Below are 20,182 nucleotides of genomic sequence, written 5' to 3' on the forward strand. Positions count from 1 at the left end.
AGATCAAGTGTACTCAAATATACCATGCACAATAAAAATTTTAAAGTGTATTTAAATCCTCATCAATCATAAGCTAAGCACTGTTACACTTGAGGAAACGGCTTTCTTACATGTTATAATGAGGAAACTTATGCAAGGAGATTAAGCAACTTTCACCAAGCCCACCCCAAGTGACACACACAGAATTCCAATTACACACAGAATTCCAATTCAGGGAGTACGACTCCAGTGACTTTCATCTTACCTCTGTTATATTGCCCACTTCTCAAGGTTTCAAATAAAAATCAGGCCTCTAGTCAGATTTATAAATCAAGCTTTTAATTAATAGCTATGTGTGAAAAGTCAAAACTTGAAATTATCACCCCAAACCACCTTATCCATTTATTCTAATGTGAAGGTTGGTCCCAATGGAAAATCTGAATTATTTACCTAGCGTATTATTTTCCTGTCCACACAAATGTCCAACTACCAATGACAAAATATTATGTAAATTCAAGTTCTACCAAAGCTGTTCTATTATGTTATTCACAACTTCCAGTGCCTAATATACAATAAGCACACAAAAAAGAGTATATTATTTGTAAATTATCACTAAATAAAACGGAGTTAAACTTAGAAGTGGCCAGTTAAGAAACTTCTGAAAATAACACACATTAAATACTCAAAATCACTGCCCCATAAAATACAATAATCACCTTCAATCCACATATATATGTATGATTTTTTAACAAGTTTTCACTGGGACACTGAAATTCCAAAAAACAGTATCAAACAATCGTTATTATAGCAAAGTTATTTTGGTGAGGGACAGAAAACAGCTTACCTCTCCATAGATTCTAAATGTTCCAGTATCTTCATCTAGCTCAATAGCTGTAACTCCAGGAACCTTCCTAGCTTGCTGTATGTTACTACCATGAGTTCCTATTGCCAGGCCCATCAAATCTTCTCTCACAACAAATTCCTCATGAAAAGCTGCTGCAAGCTGTTTTGTGCACTAAAAGAGGTAAATTAGAATTTTTATAAAAGATCAAAAACAAAAATGGTTTTTAGTATACCCACGTTGATAGCATCATTCACATGAGTTAAGATGTGGAAGCAATCTCAAGTTGCAGATAGATGAACAAAATATGGTATATTCATACACAAAAATTATTCAGCATTAGAAAGAAAATACATACTACAATGTGGATAAACATTATGTTTGGTAAAATAAGCCAGTCACAAAAAGACTAATACTATTATGATTCTAATTTATAGAAACAGAAAGTAGGATGGAAATTGTCTGGGGCTAAGAGGCAGCAGAAAGGGAAATTGTTTAATGAGTAGAGTTTCAGTTTGGCAAGATGAAAGAGTTGTAGACTGATCAACAATCTGAAATACTTAACACTACTGAACTGCACTTACAACTGATTAAGAGAGTAAATCTTACATTAATTTACAACAATTTAAAGGAATAAAGAAAGCTCATCTGGGGCCATGTAATAAATGAGTCTATTTAGTCGTGGTCACAGAAAAGAGTTATGGTAAAAACAATTTTCCAAAATAACTGACACACACTACTTCTCTGATTCAGATGATTCATTTTGCAAAACTCATTCACACAGACCGTTTTTAACTTTTAAATTAATAAGGACATTCACAAATTTGTCTTAAAGATAAACATAGCTCAATTTCTCTAAGAAAGTATGTATGTGCATGTTATGTTTGGGGGAGGATGAGAGGAACAAGTCTCCCAGTGACCAACAGGAGAAAACAGATTTTAAGACAGGATAGAAAAACAATGATAGGTTCTTTTCAAAAATCACACACTAGGTGTCCTACTATTCTCTTACACAAGAGCTGTTATAATAATCTAGTTACTGCCTGGCTGGCGTAGCTCAGTGGATTGAACGCAGGCTGCGAACCAAAGGGTTGCAGGATTGATTCCCAGTCGGGCACATGCCTGGGTTGCAGGCCAGATACCCAGTGGAGGCCACATGAGAGGCAACCACACACTGATGTTTCTCTCTTTCTCCTTCCCTATACCTCTCTAAAATCTTAAAAAACAAAGTTACCAATGGAAGTGTGCTGTGACTGACAGGGCATAGGAAAGTTAAAAAAAACAACAACAACAGGGTAAAGAAGAATTAACAATACAGTTTACTGTGGATATTCCTAGTAAGTTTCTAAGCAATTTGGCACCTGTTATCTAAGCCCTGACAAAAAAATTCAATAGGCATTTAGTAAATAAGGCTATGTTTGAAAAAATAGGAAAAAAGCAATTCAAAGGAACATAATGACTCCAAGTATTATTAGCCACAAAATAGGTGCTACTTCTACTTACCTCTAAATGCTTAGTGGCTTCTTCATTTCTAGACATTAGCATCAACTTCGTACGAATACTTCGCAAATGCATGTCACTTAAAATATTTACTCTCTTCACAGTTGCTTCACTGGCAGACTATAACAAACAAGTTAATCACTCAAAAACTTAATCGTTTTTCAAGATGATACAAACAGGACTTTAACAATAAAGTGTTCCATGATTCTCATCAATCACACTTCTCTCCTGCCCTAACATACCGCCCTCTTCCTACAAGTAATATTACTCTCCTTTCTGAATTCCCATATTATTTCATTCTATTCACATAATGATGGGGGTGGGAGGAATCCAACTCCCCACTCATTAAGAATTTTACTATGTTGAGAATGTCCTATTAATTTTTCTCCTTACTTCAGGAGATAAAACTGAGTTATTTTAACTACCAAAAAACTGTTCTCCCACACTGCATTAATAAATTTACTATACACCAAGTCAGCTTTCATTTTTTAAACACTTAATTATAAAATCTGTATAACATCCATTAACTACCTAAAAGATGGAGTTATCTTACCAATATCATTAGCTGTGTGGTTTCTGGATGGTAAAAAATTCTGCATGCTCCTACAGCTTTCTTAAAATCTTTATGTGCATTTTCATTAGCACACCTAGGGAGAAATTAATTCATGTGTAAGACCTAAGGAACAGATTAAATTTAGAGGGCAATTATAATATAAATCCCAGTATTTCATTTTGATATCACCCATTACAACTTTTGTTTAAAAAATTTCTAGCAGAGTTTTTGATTGGGTGTTTGGGGAAAAAAGATTTTTGTTGCACTTAAAAATCCTCTTAATTCACACAATTCAACAGTAAACAAAATTACTCACGCCTCTCTCAAATCTTCAGGAACATCCACTGTGCATTTAAAGAAGGTATTTTTTTTGACAGCTTTATTTTGATTGACAGGCCGAAGTCGTTCAAATGTGACTATTTCATTGTAAGTGGCATCACAAGCAGCATATTCAATGACATAAAACTAAAAGACATCAAAATGCTTTAAAAATCCCATCTGAACAAAAACAATGAGCTTTAAATGAAGTTCTGATTACCTTGCTCAGCTTATGCAGCAGACCCTCCCCTGTGTGGCACAAACACTAAGCACAGCTTAGTTACATCAATCTGATTTGCCTAAAGTAGATTACAGGTTTTTACAAGCAAGAACCTTGGTAGTCCTCACATGGTCAGGGTGTATGTACCTCTGGAGAGCAGCTTTGGTGTTTGCAAATGCAGAACACGAACAGAAATTAATGGTGATGAAATTTTTGAAATGTGTGATCAACTATTTTTCTGAAGTACATTTTTAGTACACTTTTGTTTTTAGAAACAAAATAAAACTGAAATAACATTTATAGAAACCGAGAGTTGAGGCATTTCCTTGGAAACTAGTCACAAACCAAGTGTTAATGTCACTTACTTCTCCTTTCATCATTCGAACCTTAGCCAACCACCATCCACAAGGTTCTTGGTCATTTGCTCTTGAATATACCTGAGAAGGAAAAAAAATGACCTCAACCATTCATCCTAAAAAGATTTTAACATTGTAATATTAGAATCAAAAATATTACCTTAATGAAATTGGTGTACTAAACATAGTTTAATAAAAGTAATGCAAGCCTAAATTTTACTACTAAAAAATAAAACCTTTTTTGGGCAATTTGGCTCCTTGAAAATCAAATTCAAGTTTATTTTTAGAGAGGCGAGAAGGGAGGAAGAAAAACATCAATGTGTGGTTGCCTCTCACATGCCCGCTATTGGAGACCTGGCCCACAACCCAGGCATGTGCCCTGATGGGGAATTGAACCAGCAACCCTTTCATTCTCAAGCCTGCACTCAATCCACTGAGCCACACCAGCCAGGGCAGCTTTTTATCTTTTATCAGCAAATCTAACTATTTAGACTTCTATCCTTTCTGATAGGTCTTCCCAAAAAACCAAGAAATCTCATTTAAAAAAAAATACTCGTATCTTGCAATTAGTATATAAATATAGTGAGTCCTTTTATAAGTCTAAGGTGGAATCTAGTTATCACATTTTTCCTGTATCTTAAAACACCGCTATTTCACCATTTCATCATCATTCAAGTATTTCCAACTATGCTTTTTAAAAACAATCTGAAAGAAAACAGAAGCATGATGGTATTACCTGAAAGAACACAACAGTGAAATATATCATTACTACTATATCATCCTCTGGTTTATTACATAGTCTTTCAAGAAAATATAAAAAAGACTAGAAGCACCATTATTGTTGTGGGCTTTTGGCTATTCCCTAACAGTTAAAAATTCAAGATTTTTATTTTTAGAATCACAAAGAGAAGAAAATCTAAAGAGGAAGGGCTTTCAAAATTATTAGAGGAATCAGACGGTACAAAGAGACAACAGCACTCTAAATTCTAATGATCAATGTGTAACTTTATCTTTTAAGCAGAATCGCGGACTATGAAATCCTACATCGATAATCCCAAATATATTTCTAAGAAGAAAAATGAAATTTTAGTATTCTCACCCAGGGGCTCCATTCAACTGGGACTCCATTATACAAAACCCTGCAACAAACATCTTGACCATTCTGTTTTTCTACAAGTACATGTAACAGTATTGTTGCATCTTTTATGTTTTCGCACCAAAATATATTTGATTCAGTTAGTAAGTGGCCAAATGCCAAAGGTAGATATGTATACAAAATGACTAGAAAAAAACAGATGATGGAAGAAATGCAGAAAATTCAGTGGATTAGTCGATCGAATCAGTTAAATATGAAAATAGCAATTTTTAAAATGGTATAATCATAGTGCAAACATGAGTATGCTTCGTTCAGTAAAAAGCCACCAATAATTCCAAATATTCTTAAAGTATTCTTAAAGTATAATTCAAGTGTAAAATGAACCAGAAGAAATGATAAACTAAAGCTTATTAGAGATATATTTTAAATTTGTTATCTGTACTGATAAGATGGGTGTTTTAGGTTTTTCTTATGCATGATAGCTCATGAGCAGTAATATTTAGGGAATTTAGTTCATTTTAGGTATATGTATTACCCAAACGAAGGAAAGAGGGAATGAAAAGATGGATTTGCTATGTTTAAAAATGCTTTTTAAGATATCTTATACCCCTGGCTGGTGTAGCTCAGTGGATTGAGCATGGGCCTGTGAAACAAAGGCTTGCAATTCGATGCCCAGTCAGGGCACATGCCTGGGTTGCAGGCCAATTTCCGGCAGGGGACACACAAGAGGCAACCATACATTGATATTTCTCTCCCTCTGTCCTTCCCTTCCCCTCTAAAGATAAATAAATAAAATCTTTTAAAAAAGATATCTTATAATGTTGGCTATCTTCATGGTTTCATTTTTACTTGTGAAAAATATTTTAAAAACCAATTAATATGCATATTTGGGCTGAAATGCTAAATGAAGATTATTTTCCCTTATGTGTGAGGATTAAAATAAGAAGAAAACAAATAAAAGAAAACCCTAAGAACTGCAAGTTCTTGCCAATCCCAAGCACTATCTCAGAAAGGCAGTTCAGCTAGGTCGAGTATCTCTTGGTGCTATATAGCAAATGGGTGCCTCAAGATGAAATGCTGGCAGCGGGGAAACAGGTCTTAAAGCTACTTAAATCCCTTTGTTCTAATTCTATTTTTATCAAAGCATAACCCTTCTAGGAATCTGGCTTGCTATGTAAGCTTACCTACAAAACAAAAGAATTAATTCTGGACAGCTCTGAAGCCTTATTTCTCATTCACCATTGAAATGTTAGACCCCATTTTATACTTGCATCTTACCTCTGCAAACTTCATTAATAAATTTATCCCTGAAAGAGAAAGCCACTCTCATGAAGCCAACTATGAATCTGGCTCTACTTGAGGGCTATGGGTCAAATCACATCCTATATAAAATGGACTGTATCTCATACAATAACTAATCACTTCAATAACCCAGAAGTAAAACTGTGCCCTAGTGTACTATGTTCCAAGTATTTTAATTATTAAACTTATTCACGACTAAATCATTGGAATAAGAGCACCTCATTGAAATTCTCTTTCTTCAGATTTCACTTAAATCTCCAATCTACTCCAAGGTAGTGATTCCTAGTCTAAAGCAATAGCCCTCAATGCTGTAACATTCTAAGTTTCTTCAAACCCAAGAAAGAGCTAAAAAAAAATCAGGGGACTAAGAAATTGCCATGGGAAACCTAAAAACATAATAGTATTCAGATTGAAGGTTATAGTTTTATGGTGTGAAGGATGGAATATAAACAATCAAATTCCAAAGGCCTATTTAAGGATTCTTTCTACCAAATAACTCCAAGCCAAACCTTATTACAAAATTGTCTCCAAATTCTAGTACATACCAGATTGTGATTTCAATGAAATTTCTGTATGGATCCTAATAATGCTGCTAACTTTTCATTCAAGTTAATAATAATTAACTATGCCTTCCAAAGTCACAACCAAATAGAGAAAATAAACACAAGGCAGATAGTTTCTAAATAATGTTAAGCACTAAACTGAGTACTTAACCATGACACTTTGCATAACTACATGAAATACAGCATTTATCATTCCTCTGTATTCACCATTTCATCTCATTATGATGTATGAAAAGCAAGCTTAACATATAGAACACACTAATATAATTTATCTACCTGTACAGTATTATCTCATTCATATTTGTGGCTGATTCACTAACAAGCGGGTTTTAAAGTCTCAAAAATTGAGCCCTGGCTGGTGTGGCTCAGTGGATTGAGCCCCAAGCCTGCAAACCAAAGGGTCACTAGTTCCATTCCCGGTCAGGGCACATGCCTGGGTTGCAGGCCAGGTCCCCAGTAGGGGGATGCGTGAGAGGCAACCATACATTGATGTTTAATGTACAAGCATTTTCCCAAGCACTAAGACTAACAATGGACTTGGAATTATGAGAAAGACTAACTACAGACAGCTAAAATTTTCAGACTGGTCTCAAGAATCAACTGAAACACTTAAAGACAGTATGTAAACAATACATGTACATTTACATCATCTATAAGTAAAATACTGAATTTTAAAAACTGTAAGAGTGTCCTATCTCAAATTATTCTTATTCCTTTTATCTGACTTCTTTTAATGACCTATTCTGTTATAATTAAATATAAAGATGAATAATCATAAAGTCTACCAGTCTGCCATAAAAGATGGAAAGACATACATGTCACAAGACCAAAAATTCATCAATTCTTATTTCAACCAGAAATCGTCACAATTAAAAAATAAGCACTTTTTAAATGTTAAACTCAAGGAGAATACCTTGAAAATCTTGTAAAATTATACACTGGCTTGAGATATAAGGCTTACTATGTAACATTTGCATGTATTTTGTGTGTATTAACTTCCTAAGCAAACAGATATCTATAAGACAAAGCATACCTCACATGAAATCACTGGGGTAATTTCTACTGCCCTTCCAATGCCCCAGAACATTATATAACCAGCTCAAAAAAATTAAAAAAAATTTTCATTTTCCCACTACTTCCAACTTTATAAGCTGAGCGTTATTTCTAAGCAATCTTCAGTTAGCAAAATCAGCCATTAGGCAAATATTTATAAAAAATATGTAATTGTGTTTAAAAATATGCCACCACTTTTAAAGTCAAGTAAAAGCCACTAATTAGGTTTCAACTTAATATCTGAACTTCAGACCTCTAAAAACCAACTATTATGAAGCATACAGTGTCTTCTTGGGGCCATTATAAATCATGACACTATGTTCTATAGCTTCATGCAAGTCTCATAAATTGGCTGGAAAAACAAACCTCAAAGTAGCCAAACATATTTTTAAAACAATAGAATTTCTGAGTAAACTATATGAAATGATCAATATTCAACCATTCCTGAACTACAAAATGGAAATTATATATGGCCAAGCTTTAAATAAACGCCTGTAAGAGGTTAATGGAAAGCTCTCTCCTGGATCACTTTTATTCTAAATTTGCTTCTAGTGGCCAAATCAAAGTCACCTTTTCCTTCTTCAAAGAGAAGGAGTTCCCAGAGCTGCAGAAGAACAGAAGAGTTGTGAGTCTTGCACAAAACCGACAACACTCTATAAATACAACATGATACATTAGAAAATAACAATCAAGACAAAAACTAAAACTAGTTATCAGCTTTCCAATTATTTTTAGCCTTTATGACCTTGGAATGGTTAATTACAGCAGCAGCAACAGCAACAGCAGCCCTGGCTGGTGTGACCCTGTGGATTGAGCACTGGCCTATAAACCAAAAGGTCACTGGTTCAATTCCCAGCCAGGGCATATGCCTGGGCTGTAGGCTGGGTCCCCAAATCGGGGTGTGTGGGAGGCAACTGATCAATTTATCTCTCACACATTGATGTTTTTCTCCTTCTCTTTCTCCCTCCCTTCTCCTCTCTAAAAGTAAATAAATAAAATCTATAAAAATAATAATAATAATAGAGTTTAGCACAGCTCCTCAAGAAACTGTTATGTTAAACTAAATCTGTTTAAAGAGCTTCTCGGTTATATAGTACACATGCTAATGGTATACAAGTGTTAGCTACTATTACTGCTATGTTATACTATTTGTGATTAGCCAAAAGAATGACTTAAATAAAAAATTTAATATAGTAAATTTAAAATATATTAAATAAGAAATTAACATACTAATCAATGAGGAAACATATAACTTCGTATGTCAGCAAAATTATGAAGTGGTAATTCAACAAGCATTTTTAGAGGACAAAATGGCACATTTTAGTACTATCAAAATTTTAAGTAACATGCCTTTAATTCAGCAACTGAACCGCTGAAAACTGTATTACCAGAAGATGATTTATATAAAAGAGGATTAATTAATTCCAGCTATTTTTTAATCACAGCAAAAGAAAAAATCATTCAACTTCAATGTCTTCTAATTATGATACATTTGTACTAAGGAATGCTATGGTGGGATCCGTAGAAATGACAATCTGTACATTCAGACATGAAAATGTATACGATATCCTAACTAACTAAAAACAAAAGTCACAAATATATAACATATTTTCAATTTTTCTAACACAAATACATTATTCTTTATGAATGCAAAAAAAAATCTGAAGAGACACTAAATTCTGGTAAATGAGATGTAAACTGGGGTAGGCAACTAGAACACCTACACACCCACACTAAGAGGGGAGGTTCGCATTTTATATTACGCAATACTCTTATCATTTCATAACCTTTATTACTTTGAATTTAAAAGATGTGGGAGGCTTTCAAAAGTTACTGGTTCAAAAATATAAAGCCTTACTATCATTCCAAAATATTTCAGGTGTGGTGAATAGACTCATATTAGTGGCCAAAAAGTAAAAATAAAAAATCTAGTAAATCCATGAGTTGCAATATTAATTTTAAGCTTCTTCCTTAACATGAATTTTCAAAAATTTCAAGTAAAAAAATGACAATAATATCTTCATTTCAGATTATTCTCACAATTGTAAGGAGCAAATTTCACCAAGACTGAAACAAAAAACAAACTGAAAACACTATAATCTTCCATTTCCAATGGGCCAGAAGATGGTCCAAGAAATGAGTTAGATCTTCCTCAAGAAGGACTGGGCAAAGAACACTATTAACATCCTCAGTACTCTGCCAAGTTTTTCCTTTTATCTGGGCCTTTAAACTACCAATAAGCGTCTGAACAACAATTTAAAAAATATGAAAAGCACTATGCCCAGAGCTGACCACATATTTCCAATTCTAGAATTGAGGGGAAAAAAAACCCTCTAAAACAAATATATTTTTAAAAATGGAAAAAAAAAACAACCCAAAAACTCTTTTACCAGTCCCTCACAGAAAGGTGTTGATTAGAACAGGATACAATACTGAGAAAACCATTTTCACTGGGGTCTAAAGTCCCAGTGAACATAGTGGAGTAGTAATCAGCAGCATTACTGCTACAATTCACAAGACTCACCAAGTACCCTACTTTATACTCAGGGACACAAACACATACCAGAGAGACTACAGTTACAGGTCTCCTTATTACAAAGGTCACAGTACCTACATTTGGTCAGGTCAACCATGAAAGGAAAAAATGAGTAAAGTAAAGGCTATAACATTATTAGGGAGTGGACTCATGGTGCCCTGACACAATTAAGTTATAACATGCTTTGATTTAGCAGAAGCAAAAGAGTGCACGGTAAACTTAGAGCAAGTAATTAAAATGTAGGCAGAATTTTTTAATGAAAATTACTTCAGGTTGTCAGGGGTTAAATCACTACAATTCTTTGGTTTTCTAGCATAGTATCTACAATTTTATAGAAACTCAAAAGAATATTTCCATTAAAAAATGAGAAATAAAGCTGACAGATAAAGTAAATGCATTCATCTGCCAAGCGCTCAGAACAGTGTTTGGCACAAAGCATGTATTGCTAAATGTTTATAAACACCATCAGATTACTATTTCATCACTAATGGTATGCCCCCAATTCTCCTCCCCCATCCTACAAAAACTAGGTACAAATGAGACTTGAAAATCTACTGTTGAATCAACTCCTTCTGAGAAACATATTTAGTATGTCTATCTTGGAGGAATTATGTCAATTCTTGAAAATCAAAAATCAAGTTTCCTATATCTAACAGACTCATTACACCTGTATTTGAAAATTTTCTTTCAAGTTTCTTTGTACACAACAGCAGACATATTAATCAACAACATTAACATTTTAAAGTCACACACCCAAGAGCAAATCTACTAAATAAGAAAAAAGCAAGATATAATGAAGCAGTACAAATGATCTCATTTCTATTTTTAAAAAGGGGGAAAGGAGAATCTGGCAGTAACATGGAACACACGAACAGTGGTTTTTATCTCTGGGCAGTGACTTTCTTTTTTTTTCTTTTTGTTTTTCCTGTACTTTAAAAAATTTCCAGGTAGTTCTAGAATATTCAACAAGGCAATACTAATTATAATATTTCATATACATACAAACTATATTAATGATAACTATAATAAAGGATGATAATTAGTATTTTACAAAAAATCTGAGGAAAAAACATAAATTTTAATTAGAAAAAACAGAAAACAGCGATCAACATCATACAGTTAGTTCTCTGTGCCAGATTCTTTGCAAAGCAATTCAAATACCCTATCATCCTTAATTCTCACATTATTTCATTATTTCCATTTTAGTGATAAAGAAACTTGACCAAGGCACAAAAGCTAAGAGCAGAGCTGAGACATGAACCTCAGTTCTGATCCAAAAACTCAAGCATTACTACTTAAACAGCCATTATCAACAGAAAAAGAAAGGGAATTAGATTTATTCTCCATTACCTAAACACATTTCCCTAGAATATTTACGTAAAACAAAATAATAAATACACAAGGAAATAAATGTACAAATACGTACCTCTACTTCATCTCCTTCACTAATTTCCTTTTTTATGTCCGGTGGTGGTGGTAATCTGACTTCATTAAATGGAACCTGACGTTCTGGTTGCCAACTGAAGGATTAGAAAAGAAATTAAACATTTCAAAATACATTATTCTAATACCCTCTAATATGGAAGCTATATAGTCTATGCTTACTGTATAATTGTCCAATTAATCATTTAGCTTTCCCTAAAGAAAAACAATTTTCGTATGATATATTCCAAATAATTAGTCTGTTGAGACAGAACAGATTTTGCATGACTCTTGAAGTTTATAAATAATTAACATCATTGAAAATAATTACAAATTATCTTCCAAATTACTCATCCTAAGGAAACAGTACATACATATTCTTGAGATAAAATAGGCTACATTAATAGTGGTAACTTTAATTCGAAATATCATTTACACCACTGCCAAATTAACAGAAGTAGAATCAACTTATTTCAAACACATTACAATTTTGTAACCTATCAAATGAACATAATTTCAGAGTATCAAACAATAAAAAGGTGTAATTCCTTTTTAGTGTACCCGTTCACAGAAATACAGAAAATGACAATTATTCTGAATAGATGACTTACATAAGATTTGACTTTCCCATATAGAATTTATCTTTTCCACAATGAACACATAATTAAACTTACTAAAAGCTTACTTTTAATGTCTGCACAAATACATATCAAAATTACAAATTCAGTTATTGCTTAACTGACGGTTTGTGTTGTAATTTGTAAGCTGAGTTGAAGAATAACTTTTTTTAATTTTATTTATTTATTTATCTTTAGAAGGGAAGGGAAGGAGAAAAGGAGAGAAATAACAATGTATGGTTGCTTTTGGTGCATCCTCTGCCGGGAACTGGCCTGCAACCCAGGCATGTGCCCTGACTGGGAATCGAACCGCAATCTTCTGGTTCACAGGCCCATGCTCAATCCACTGAGCTACACCAGCCAGGGCTTGAAGAATAACTTTTAACTTACAACAGGTCATTCCTATGTCTGGGAAATATACCCACACATAAAATGTTCCTATAGAATGTATTTGCAACACACACAAGTTTTGAGTGCTTTCTTTTCACCATTCCTGTCTAAATGGCAGCTTCTCAAAGACAGAAATCACCACAACACTTGCTTCTACATGAAACAGTTGTTTGGCAGATATCTTTTCAGGCAGTTCCAGAAGCACCTTGAAAGTTCAAGTTAAACAGTTCTTTTCTGACCTTCAGTTATACACTGCTCCTTTATGCTTCCTAACCAGGCCCAGCATACACTCTTCCACATTTTAGAACATAACCTAGGCATTATAGTATCTATAAAATTGACATTCCTTATCAATATCACACAATTAAAAATGGCCTAATATTTATTCTGACTACCTAATATTTATTCTAGCCACCTGGAAGGCCTCCTGAAGCATTTCAACATTTGCATTTAAGAATTAAGCATATTATAACCCCATTTGTGCCATCTACTTTTGCAAAAATTACTTAGTGATTCATGTTCATGCATGTTTTGGCAAAGAAAAGGGTCTTGAAAAAAGTTATGAGTAAATTGTCAGCAGAAAACCAGGAAAACAGTTACCAAAACTAGAATTATTTGAACTCTTAAGATGTTGACCAAACCATCAAAAAGCCATCCAAAAGTAAATCCACTTTCTACTGGCAATAGAAACAAAAGCAAGCCATTTGGCACTACCCATCTTAAAAATTAAGATCTCTAACAATAAAAAAAAACTTACTTGTTTTCAAAAACAACTGTGAGGGAGTCTTCATGAACATCTTTGATAAATCCCTACAAAAAAAACCCAAAAACATTATTAAAGGAATATCAATATTCAATTAAAATGCTGTTAACTATAACACAGGCAACATTACAGATAACAAAGAAAATAAGGAGCACTGAAAACAACAGACCTTAGAATTAGGCAAATATGGATTTAATTTCCATCTCCATCATTTGTGAAATGCGTGACCTTGGTATTTACTTAACCTCTCTGAACCTCAGCTTCACATACCTACCTCGGAATTAGTAAAATGCCTGACACTTCACAGGTATTAGTCAATTCTCAAACTAAGTGAGGCAGTATTTAGTACTATGACTAATAGTTCAGGCTCTAGGGTCATGGTACCAAGATTCTACCAATTATATATTCTTGAGTGAGATATCACAAGGTATCATACCTCATGGAATTATGAGAATTAAGTAAAATAATGTTTACCACAGTATTTAACATGGAGAAAGAACTCAAATGTTATAAATATTAGTTATAAATATTAAATTAAGGCCCACTTTTAGTAACAAACATGACCATATTTTGAATACTAACCTTACCATTAAACTAATAATATTTTTCCTACAGCTTCTCTTCCTTCTTTGCTTAAAAAAATTGGGCTATATTGAGTACATTGCCTAAAAACTATTTGTAATGAATACAGATTCTCTTCACCCTGGCCATGTAGCTCAGTAGTTAGAACACTGCCCCCATACACCAAGGCTGTGGGGTTGATACCCAGTCAGGACACATACAAGAATCTATCAATGAATGTATCAATAAGTGGAACAACATATCAGTGTTTCCCTCTCCCCCTTCCTCTATTTTTCCTGCCCCCCACCCTCAAATCAACACATCTTTTAAAAAACTAAAAATACATTCTCAATAAAAATCAGTAGTCATTTTCTAGCCTTAAAGTTAACTACTCTTCATTTGATGAACACAGCTTAAAGAAACCCTAAGACCTAACATACTCAAGAAAGAGCAAAGGTCTTGGTTGTAGAACTGTTGTTCGAATCCTTGCTCTATCTACCACTACGTAACCTTGGGCAAGAATTCCTTGGCACCTGTATGATTACAACTGACATTAAATGACACTTCATATTTCTGTCAAGCAGAACCACAAAGTTCTCAACCAAAGCAAATTCCTACACACACTTTGAAACACTAATTACTTAGTAAATACTTTTCTAAAACAAAGATCACACCAGACTACATAGGATCCCCTAAAGCTGGCTACATAAACACACACACTTTCAGTACCTAGTTAAAACATGGCAGAAGTGAATACTCTGTTTACCTTACCTCCCTACCAAAATACACTAAATATTAGGCCAAGAGTCCATTATGTTTTTTTCCATGCATGGCTCTAGCAGTGCTTAGTTGTCTTTAACTTCATTCAAAACAATTTCATTAGACTGTATTATGACAGCAGTTGTATCAGCATGTATTAAAAAAAACCCTTATCAAAATTGGTGAATTGTTGTGCAGCCATTTTAATATTGAAGGTGAAGAAAATATGTAACATTTTCAGCATATTATGCTTTATTATTTAAAGAAAGGTAAAAATGCAATTGAAATGCAAAAGATTTCTGCAGTGTATGGAGAAGGTTGTGTGACTGATCGCATGTGTCACAAGTGGTTTGTGAAGTTTCTTGGTACTAGTGACCTTTTGCCAAGTAATTCTTTGCTGTGGGCTGTCTTGTGAATTGGGAGATGTTTAGCAGCACCCTTAGCTCTACCCACTAGAAGCAGCCAATAGCAGGAGGTAACTGAAATATCCAAATTAATAAAGTTACTAGTAATAATAAAAAGTGTCTCTTCCCTTAATGGACTTTTTGGCCAACTCAATACAAAAGGGATTTTTAGGCATAATCCCCCCATGCCCACCTCTACCACACTCGAAGACAATGAATAGGAAAAAAAAATGCAACAAAAATGTGGGAAATTCACAAAACAGATGAGTTATCAGTTACTAACCTTTAAAAAAGCAAAGCAACAAGTACTAATATGTAATGCTATGTCTTAGATATTATTCTAAGCAAAATGGCAAGCCAAAAACTGAAACAAACTATCCAGTGGAAAAACAAAAATGCAAGATGGCCAATACCACCCTAAAAAATCTCTGGAAGTTAGAGAGAAAGAGAATAACAAATTAGACTGAAAATAAAATCATTTTATTTTCTTTAATATGGAAATCAGAATTTAAATAACTTTTCTATCAGTGCCCTCCTAGCACATCTGCTACTCAATTATATGAATTTGTAATTTGACCCTGATCTCTCTCCAGCTCTAATTGCCCATAACCTGATTTATTTGTGTGCTACGAGTCATTTCAATGCAAACACCCTCATATGAGTCCTAAAACTCAGGATACAGCAGTTCCTTGAATAGCAATGTTTCATTTTAATGTTGAGGACAGGGAAAAACTAATTCCTGTCCAGGGCCACCCCTGTATCAAGTTGGCCTGTTCTCCCCTATTGGGGTAAGTTTTCTCTAGGTACTCCAGGTTCCTTCCACATCCTGAAGATGAGCACATTAAGTGAACTGGCACGACTAAACAGTCTCAGTCTGAGCAAGCACAAGTGTGAGTGTGCCCTGCAACGATCAAAGGGCATCCTGTACAGGGCTGGTTCCTGCCTTGCTCCCTGAGCTGCTAGCATAGGCTTCAGCCCCTCAAATCCCCCAACCCTGATCTGAAGAAGCAGTTCGGAAAATCATCTTGTTTTTATTAATCTTTCTTAAATGTCTGTATAGCTCACATTTATTTCAAAGTTTAATATTAAATGCTTTCAATCTTTATTTAGAAGTTATTTGACACTTCTGTGATCAGAAATATGCTTTAGGAACTTAACTCTTGTTTATGTATCAATTAGCCTAAGGTAAAATCAGTTTGCTTCAAGTCACTGTTTCCAAGAACCTATGGATCACAAGTGAGGCTTTATTGTACCTACAAAAGTAGTATAATAGTCTCTGTCTTGCAATTCTGTACATATTTTTAATTTTTCTCTCTCCATTCTTCTCTCTCCTCCCAAAGCTAAATATTAAGAATTGCCATTCCAATGCAAAGTCTGATTATCTGACCATACCATAATAATGATTTCCTGGTCAACTCCTCTATCTCTAGTTGTTCATCTACACATTTACATTCAGCAAGCATTTTTGGTCAATACTTTCACAGCTATGTTACCAGCACATCCATCGCTATTATACCCCTGCCATTTTCAAGTAATATTTCAGAAACGGAGAATTCTCAAGTTCATGAATATTAGAGTAAAACACATCTTGCCATCAGACATCAGTCATCCTTTCAACTTTAACATTTTCTAATCCTTTACAAACAATTTTCAGAATTTGGAATGTCTCATTATGTCAAACCTTGTAACTTTTGCATTAATTATACAGTGTATTAGTTCAAATCAAAGGTCCAAGTCACTGGGAAATTCTACTCTTATGATAAAATCCTTTTTTCCTATCTAAAAATCAATGCTTGTACCTCTTCCCACCCCATCCCCAATTTATTGTCAGTACATCAGCTTTGTTTGGGTGCACATTTTTTCACAAACAGAAAAAAACAAACAAACAGAGTGCTGGACACCTACTGTTAATTGCTAATATACTTCAGGCATAAGATTAAATGAGTTAAGTTTCTGATAATCAGTGCTTAAATGACATCTGGACTGTAGTGAACAGTATGGAAATATGTTCCAATCCCCCAAACTGTACATTCTAAGGATAAGGTACTTTTAGTGGACACTATTAAATTGTGTCCATTTGATGCACAACAAAGTCCATACTTTTCAAGACATTTTTGTACTCCCCAAGTCACCAGAATAATGGTGGGTCCCTTTGTAGTGAAGAGACCCAAAATGGCAGGACTGGGTCTTTGCCAAAATCTGAGTTGAGGGTCACCAAAAACCAACGCCAATTATTTGTCTGCACATGGCATGGGGGCGGTTTATGACTTTAAGTTTCCACAACTTTTGTCTTCCTCATATTACTCCAACCTTTGGGGATTATGTCTCTCTTCCCCTTCACACTCTTCTGAAACCCTCTTTTTCAAAACAAAAACTTCACCCATTTCTTTTTCATCTTCCCATACATATACAAACATGTAAGATTCCAAGGCATCTTTATAAAATGGCCCCTTAATCTGTTCACTCACAGTCCAAAATGTCTATATTTTAAACTCTTAACCATTAATTTAAGATAATCAACCTCAAATAACAAGAGAGTATAATACATTTTAAGTGTTATAAAAATATCTTAGAACATTTTCCCACAAGAAATAAAGACAACAGCATATAGTAAAAACCAGGAATGCCATATATTATGTGCAAACGGGAATAGCAGGAATCCCTGCTACTTCCAGCAGTGGAAGTTCTATTTCAAGAAATAATTTTTAACTGCAATCTAGCCTAAAATAAAAAAAGTTTTAAAGCCAAAGATTCAGTAAGTTGGCAAATTAACCAATAATCAGCTTTTTAAATAAAAACAACAGGCAGCTGGAAAATAAGACAAAAATTATTTCTACAACAGCATTCAAAAACAAAACCCTAGAAATGACCGCAATAACAATAAAATGTGCAGAATCTATGTGCAGAAATCTTTGAAACTTGACTAATAAATAAATGTAAGTAGAATATACAGGAAAATGTAAACCACATCACATTTTTAGGGGGTCCTGACAGTGTCAAAGTCTCAATATATCCCTAAATTGCATCCCAGTACAATACTTATATGAGTATATGATACTGTTGGAGGGAAGGCAGTTATCTATTAATAAAAATACACCCAAGTTTATCTTAAAAACCAACAAGACAGTATTTTAAAAGGAAACTTAAATGGGGGTAGGGTAACTAAAATACATTACAAATACCCAAATACTAAAGTATTTTAAAGCTACAATAATCAAGACAAAAAGACAGATTCCAGAAATAAGTCCAAGTCATTTAGGAAATTACGAATACATGAATGAATGGATTATTTTTAAAATGCACGGAGAAATTTAGATCATTATTGAGGAAAAAGAAAATGGACTTCTTCACCAAAAACCAATGGATAACAGGGTCAAACTTTTTTAAAACTATAGGATTGAGCACAAGTAAATTATTTATAACCTTGGACTAAGGAGTGCCTTTGTAAACCACACACACATTATACACACACATAGCCAGAAACACAAGGTTTGATAAACTTATACTATCTAAAAGCTCAAATATGAGAAGCAAATAATATCACGTACAAAGAAAAAAAGAGGGTGAAACTACAAACAGTCAAATTCCCAATTTCTGATATCCTCAGGTGAGTTACTAAGAATAAGCTAAAGAAGCTGAAAAAAATGGGTATGAACTATATAAATAGGCAACTCACAAAAAAATAGTGATTTTAATGTTCTTTTTACACATTCACTACAATTTGTTTTGAACTTAGCTTTTCTCTTCCCACTTTATATCTTGTAGATCCTTCCCTATCAGAATATAAAAATCAACCTCATTTTAAAAATATTTTCATAAGATATATGGCAATTTTGAACTGGGAGCTTAAATGGCCTGTGGAAAGAACAAGGAGCATAAGGTATCTGTTTAATATAAGTAAACATTTTTGAAGTTACAGAACACCACAACTGAAAAACAGGCTTTTCACAACTTGATGAGAGTAATCAACAGGACAGTAGTCATGGATGAAAATCCTACTGGTTAAACAGAAAGCAACATCACCTGAGTGTATTTCAGGAATTCACAGAGTAGATATAAAGTAAAAAAAGAAGAGATGAATTATGAACCATGGCTAATGACTCTGAAGATAGACAAAAAAATTTTTATAGACCTTCCAGATCCCTCTTATTAGAGAAAGGAAGCTGAAAACATACACATCTACACAGTCCCAAAGTTTGTAAGTACTAAACTTAAAACCTCATCTTCTATTTGGAGGTCTTTTCATTAAATCATTCCAATCAGATAACAAAGTACTTTTTTGCTAATTCATAGTTTTAAACTTCATAGTTTTAAAATTCATAGTTTTGCTAATTCTAAAGTTTTAAACTTTTAAGTCCGATAGCACTACTAATTTGAAGTATGGCACCTTTCCTAAGAAAGCCTATTTAAAGACAAAGTTCCAGGAAAAAAAACATCAAAACCTAGATCACAACTGGAAAGGCAACTATTTTGTCCAAAACCTAAACTCAAGTTAAAAATAACATTTAAACCCCATGATGGAACTGGAGACCAGAGGGGGAAAAAATAACATTTCAATATTTAAAATACTGACCAATTAATTCATCAGAGACTTTGCTTGAGCTGTTGCTTAAAAATCTAGAGGTGCATGAATCCCTTTGAAAATATTCCCACTAAATTCATGAAGAACATATTCTAGTCTAGAAAAATTCCTTTGACTGCAAAGTAACTATCATTTCGAATTCATCTATTTCTTTGGATTTTTAAAAAAATCCACTAATGACTTCCTACTATTGCATTTCACAACAATCCTAAATTTACATTCCTTATTAAAGGAGAAACAGAAACTTAAAAACCTCAATACTCAGCAAACTGCTAAAAGAAACCAAACAGCATGAATCCTCAAAGGTTTAAAATGAAAGCCCAGATCCCAAAACATAAGATTTATTCCCTAAAGCCGTATCTCTTTC

The 20,182-nt window shown here is 33.8% G+C and overlaps 1 protein-coding gene across 5 annotated transcripts in view; it reads right to left on the reverse strand.

Annotated features, from left to right (window-relative positions):
- FXR1 (FMR1 autosomal homolog 1) overlaps positions 1-20,182 on the reverse strand; it is a 58,885-nt gene that overhangs the window by 28,771 nt on the left and 9,932 nt on the right. For all 5 annotated transcript variants that reach the window (XM_037027659.1, XM_037027658.1, XM_037027660.1 and 2 more), the window contains exons 2-8: positions 13,504-13,556; positions 11,744-11,837; positions 3,777-3,848; positions 3,190-3,338; positions 2,874-2,967; positions 2,324-2,440; positions 824-994 (exon numbers count right to left, since the gene is read on the reverse strand). In XM_037027659.1, the coding sequence (XP_036883554.1) occupies positions 824-994; positions 2,324-2,440; positions 2,874-2,967; positions 3,190-3,338; positions 3,777-3,848; positions 11,744-11,837; positions 13,504-13,556 (750 nt within the window). The remainder of the gene's footprint in view (positions 1-823; positions 995-2,323; positions 2,441-2,873; positions 2,968-3,189; positions 3,339-3,776; positions 3,849-11,743; positions 11,838-13,503; positions 13,557-20,182) is intronic.

Source organism: Sturnira hondurensis, unplaced genomic scaffold (assembly GCF_014824575.4).
Source record: "Sturnira hondurensis isolate 20B ecotype Veracruz unplaced genomic scaffold, ASM1482457v3 Scaffold0019216, whole genome shotgun sequence".
NCBI lineage: Eukaryota > Metazoa > Chordata > Mammalia > Chiroptera > Phyllostomidae > Sturnira > Sturnira hondurensis.